Source organism: Dreissena polymorpha, chromosome 1 (genome assembly GCF_020536995.1).
Source record: "Dreissena polymorpha isolate Duluth1 chromosome 1, UMN_Dpol_1.0, whole genome shotgun sequence".
Lineage (NCBI taxonomy): Eukaryota > Metazoa > Mollusca > Bivalvia > Myida > Dreissenidae > Dreissena > Dreissena polymorpha.
This window is the reverse complement of record NC_068355.1, coordinates 53,080,779-53,086,778: the sequence shown is the minus strand read 5'-3', so window position 1 is coordinate 53,086,778 and position 6,000 is coordinate 53,080,779. Positions and strand designations below refer to the sequence as shown.

At 35.3% G+C, this 6,000-nt stretch overlaps 1 protein-coding gene across 2 annotated transcripts in view; it reads right to left on the bottom strand.

Annotated features, from left to right (window-relative positions):
• Positions 1–629: 629 nt before the first annotated feature.
• LOC127881001 (sodium- and chloride-dependent GABA transporter ine-like) overlaps positions 630–6,000 on the bottom strand; it is a 66,628-nt gene continuing 61,257 nt past the window's right edge. Inside the window, exons 12-14 of one of the 2 annotated variants that reach the window (XR_008049856.1) lie at positions 3,544–3,714; positions 2,012–3,314; positions 630–1,866 (exon numbers count right to left, since the gene is read on the bottom strand). Coding sequence is in view for 1 of the 2 variants with exons in the window: in XM_052428569.1 (XP_052284529.1) it covers positions 3,129–3,314; positions 3,544–3,714 (357 nt within the window). In the remaining variant the exon portion in view is untranslated. Of the gene's footprint in view, positions 3,315–3,543; positions 3,715–6,000 lie in introns of both variants that reach the window. The other variant, XM_052428569.1, reaches the window with a different exon arrangement.

Sequence of the window (6,000 nt, the reverse complement as noted above, 5' to 3'; positions counted from 1 at the left end):
GAATAATTGTTGTTCTCGGCCCAGAAATCATTCGAACAAATCTACTGATATAATAATAGTACAACTATTTACCATATTTTTCCATGGACCGGAACCATTTTAGAACTTTGCTGATATTTCTAGAGGACAAATGCTCTGACCAATTTTCAGGAAAATTGGACTAAAAATGTGACTTCTAGAGTGTTAATTAATTTTTCTTTTTTTATTTGACCACATGACCTAGTTTTGTATACCTCACCCCAGTTTTAAATGAGGGGACATTTAATTGGGACAAATTTATTTACCAATTTTCACGGTGATAGGACATTAACAAGGTTTCATTTTAGCAATAAATTGACACCGCCCCAACCCCTGGCAATGTTTTTCAACATACAAAAACCATTTTCAAACTAAGCCTACACATTATTTAACCAAATATAACAATGAAAATATATAAAAAGGAACAGAGAAGAAATATATACATCCAAATGTTGATGACTGTCAAATGACATCTTACAAAAGCCATCACTTAAGATCACTATTAAAATCTGGTGCTCAGTTGAGCTGAAAACTTTAATTTCACTTTTTATTTAATTAAGTTCTGTGCATACTACTGCTTCTACCTCAACGTTTAATAAAACCACACATCATTGGTTAATACATTTTTTTAATGAGCAACAATAAAAACCAAGATAATTTGTAAATACAAAGATTTTCTCTACATCAAACATCATGAAATACAAACCAACAACATGATCATATTTTGATATAAAATGTATACTTAAAACGCCAAGTACATTTTGTTTCCTAACACAAACATGATGACTAAAATATACCAGATTTTATATTGACCTGATTACACTGTTAACAATAAAAAATTATCCAAACATCTTTATAATTGTAAAAATTCAAAATGCAAAATTCTTCATGTAAAATACATTTTAAAGCACCTTTTTCAACCTTTACTTTACTTCACATGTGTTATTCCAAATCCAAGATTACTTAATTTGATCCAAGTACAAATTATTGCAATCTATTTATCAACCATAATGACAACTCTTTTTGTTTTGTTATTATTACATCAATCCTCCAAACCAAGGTAAAAATATAGAATATTTGGTTGTTGACTTTAGACATCATTTAATATCAGTCTTGTATGGCATAGGAAAAGGTGAGGCTTGCTGAGTCTTTTCACACACCCTATAAGAAGACCACATGATATTACAAGGGCTGTTTGTAAAACATGCAACTGGGCTGTCAGTTGTAGTGGCAGCCATTGTGTGAATACGTTTTTTGTCACTGTGACCTTGACCTTTGACCTAGTGACCTGAAAATCAATAGGGGTCATCTGTGAGTAAAGATCAATGTACCTATGAAGTTTCATGATCCTGGGCATAATCTTTCTTGAGTTATTATCCGGAAACCATTTTACTGTGTCAAGTCACCGCGACCTTAACCTTTGACCTAGTGACCTGAAAATCAAGAAGGGTCATCTTCCAGTCATGATCAATTGACCTATGAAGTTTCATGATCTTAGGCGTAAGCGTTCTAGAGTTATCAGCCGGAAACCATTTTACTGGTTCGAGTCACCGTGACCTTGACCTTTGACCTAGTGACCTGAAAATCAATAGGGGTCATCTGCGAGTCATGATCAATTAAACCTTTGAAGTTTCATGATCCTAGGCATAAGCGTTCTTGAGTTATCAGCCAGAAACCATTTTACTGGTTTGAGTCACCGTGACCTTGACTTTTGACCTAGTGACCTGAAAATCAATAGGGGTCATCTGCGAGTCATGATCAATGTACCTATGAAGTTTCATGATCCTAGGCGTAAGCGTTCTTGGGTTATCATCCGGAAACCATTTTACTGGTTCGAGTCACCTTGACCTTTGACCTAGTGACTTGAAAATCAAGAGGGGTCATCTGCGAGTCATGATCTATGTACATATGAAGTTTCATGATCCTAGGCGTAAGCGTTCTAGAGTTATCATCCAGAAACCATTTTTCTGTGTCAAGTCACTTTGACCTTGACCTTTGAACTAGTGACCTGAAAATCAAGAGGGGTCATCTGCAAGTCATGATCAATGTACCTATGAAGTTTTATGAACCTAGGCGTAAGCCTTCTTGAGTTATCATCCGGAAACCATTTTACTGGTTCTAGTCACCATGATCTTGACCTTTGACCTAGTGACCTGAAAATCAATAGGGGTCATCTGCGAGTCATGATCAATGTACCTATGAAGTTTCATGATCCTAGGCGTAAGTGTTCTTGAGTTATCATCCGGAAACCATTCGGTGGACGGACAGACGGACGGATCGACATGTGCAAAACAATATACCCCCTCTTATTCAAAGGGGGGCATAAAAAGTGACAAACCATAAATTTATTTATTGCACCATTATTTTTTACTTTTTTAATTGTTTATTACTAAACTGTAGATAAGTTGAATTAAAACAAAACAAACATATAAAGCGATTTATTTCTAAACTGTAAATATGTTGAAATAAAACAGAACGCACATATAAAGCAATTCATTACTAAGCTGTTAATAAGTTGAAATAAAACAGAACTCACATATAAAGCGATTCATTACTAAACTGTTAATAATTTGAAATAAAACAGAACGCACATATAAAGTGATTAACAGTACAGCAAAATATGCAAATGAAACAGCTTAAGGATGTCAACATCAAGAAATTTGTATTCATTATAACAAACGCAAACAAAAGATGTGTTTGTTAGAAACACAATGCCCTCTTCTGTGCCGCTTTGAAGCCATATATTTGACCTTTGACCTTGAAGGATGACCTTGACCTTTTACCACTCAAAATGTGCAGCTCCATGAGATACACATGCATGCCAAATATCAAGTTGCTATCTTCAATATTGCAAAAGTTATGACCAATGTTTAAGTTTTCGGACTGACACACGGACTTACAGACGGACAGTTCAACTGCTATATGCCACCTTACCAATGTGTTATAAAATAATGCTTGAATTTCCATGCAATTATTTATGCCAACACAATTTGGGTTGCCTTATCTCCCACACTCAACCATGCATAGCACATGTGAGTGACTGGGTTCTGACGATGGCATACAACACAAATTGACAATGCTAAATAAGAGCTCATAGAAAAGTGTGCAGGTCACACCTTTGTGTAGCTTAGAGGCTTCAACGGACTTCCATTCGGGTATTCATGGTGTTCCTCTTGGAACTGAGTGGCTCTAGTACTACCATTATATCTAACATACTCTACATCTCTTTCCTTTGTGTCAGAAGTCATTATGGTTGTTTCTTCTTCACTCACAGGTTTTAATGCGTTCAAGAATTTCTGGAGAAGCAAAACATAATTCAATGGTTCATACAATACCTTAAATAAAGTTATAACACCTACTTAATCACATATTTAAAAGTCAAAGTATGAATACTATAAACCCTCAAATCCACATGAACATTTTATTAACATTATCAATTACAAAAATTGCTTACAAATAACACGGAATGTAATTGCAACAGGCATTCAGATAGCAAACATGAATTTCATGGATATTTCCACCAACCTGCCAGAGTGACTGCCCCTTACTGTTGAGGACAGCATGTATCATGCCTGCTGGGATGCAGACAATGGAGAGAGCAGCCAGGAACCATCCTAGACCAATAGCCCAGCCTGGATACTCGTAACCAGCCATAGAGAAGGGTGTGTATTGTACCAGGCTGAATATCCAGATACCCTGCATTTGGAATAGCAAAATAATGATTGCAAAAGAATACAAATCCAGATCCCTTGGCAGGTTGCCATAGGAATGGGCAAATACTGAAAGCAACAGACTATATTCAGAAATGGGAATGGGGCAAATACCATACCATACTGGACATCCAGATACGATGCAATCTGAATGGGGAAATACTTAGCACGAAAACTAAGCACAATCCTGGGAAAAATCATATGTGAAATTATTGAAAAACAAGAGCTTGTCACAGTAGTGCCAAATCCCCGCCAAAATGTGTTTGCTTGTATGACAACATTTGTTTTAGAGAGTAGAATAATATTTGTAAATCATGGCACCTGAAAAGCTTAAATATTTACTATCAAATGAAAATAAAATAATCAAATTCTAAATAAATAAAATATAAATAAAATAAAGAAAGATAATTAAAAAACTACTGCCAAAAGAGTTATGGTTCATGTTCACTGAACTTCTCCTAGTTGCCATCAGTTTATATTTGTAGTTTCAAGTAAATCCCTTCAGTAGATTTAAAGTTATGCTTCAGACAAAAATTTACTTTGAAATTTAATAAAGGGAGATAATTAAACAAGAGGTCCATGATGGCCCTGAATCGCTCACCTGACTAACCAAATACAATCCCAACCCAGATTTCATCTACCTTAATAACTCTATGTTTTCGGACACTTAAAAATAATTAATTTTGTTCGTGTCCGAAAACTTAGATACGAAAAATATTCACAAAATACAGGTGTCCGAAAACTTAGAGTCGACAATTGAAGTGTCCGAAAATAGCGTCAATTGTATCAACGACTACCGGTAATAGCACGCGCTTGTAAAATACCATGCCATATAGTATATATTACAGTTATTTATGTTTGCACTGCATTTTAAATAATTTTAAATGCTTAATTTATTTGACAAAGTTACTACAATGTTGTACTTTGACCAACGAGTTCAAAGATAAGCATGTGATGTACCGATACTCGCTTGTATGAACCTGCAATTGACGCAATAAAAAAGCAAACTATGAATTCTTTGTTTGTTCATTTCCAATAGTTGTCTAACACATTCCATTGTTCGTGAAACTTGCAATAGGCAGCATCGTACTTTGAAGCTTTTAATATTTGTCACAGTTATTTTACTGAGAAGGGGTAGTACCATTGCGGTAGATAATTGAACGGTTAATTGACACTACCCTGGTAATTGTCATAACGCTTATGTTATCGCGCGAAAACATTGTTTAATACCGGTTTAAAAGCTTATTTACCCAATAACGCAAATGTTATGATACGTTGCCCTCAGGCATGCACCTGCGATGTTTTATTATGTTAATCTGGTTGTAAAACCCCACGATCGAAGTGTCATTAGATATCGAAAACAGGACCGAAATTTGGTAAAATAGCGCTGTACAATATACTGTCAGAAAACTTAGAGACATTAATTATGGACGAAAACTCGTGTGTCCGAAAATTAAGAGTCACGAAAAATAATTATTTTTGCTAAAAAAATAGGGGTGTCCGAAAACTTAGAGTGTCCGAAAACATAGAGTAATTACGGTAGATAAACATTCTGACCAAATTTCATAAAGATTAGATGAAAGCTGTGACCTCTATTGTCTACACAATGTTTTTCTACTGTTTGACCTAGTTTTTGACCTAGTGACCTAGTTTTTTACCACAGATGATCCAAATACAATCCCAACCCAGATTTCATTAAGATAAACATTCTGACCAAATTTCATAAAGATTGGATGAAAACTGTGACCTCTACTGTCTACACAAGGTTTTTCTATTATTTGACCTAGTTTTTGACCTAGTGACCTAGTTTTTGACCCCAGATGACCCAAAAAAAATCCCGACCCAGATTTAATCAAGATAAATATTCTGACTAAATTTCATAAAGATTGGATGAAAACTGCGACTTCTATTGTCTACACAAGGTTTTTCTATTATTTGACCTAGTGACCTAGTTTTTGACCTAGTGACCTATTTTTTGACCCCAGATGACCCAAATACAATCCCAACCCAGATTTTATCAAGATAAACCTTCTGACCAATTTTCATAAAGGTTGGATGAAAACTGTGACCTCTACTGTCTACACAAACAAATTGTTGACGGACACACGCACACACACACACACATACGGACGCCAGCATCACACGGTCAAATAAGCTCACCATGTCAATTCGTGACAGGTGAGCTAAAAACTAAGCGAGATATAGTTATGGTTCTTAGTCATTGCACTTCTCCTACTTGCCATCTGTTTATATTTCAAGTTTCAAGTAAATC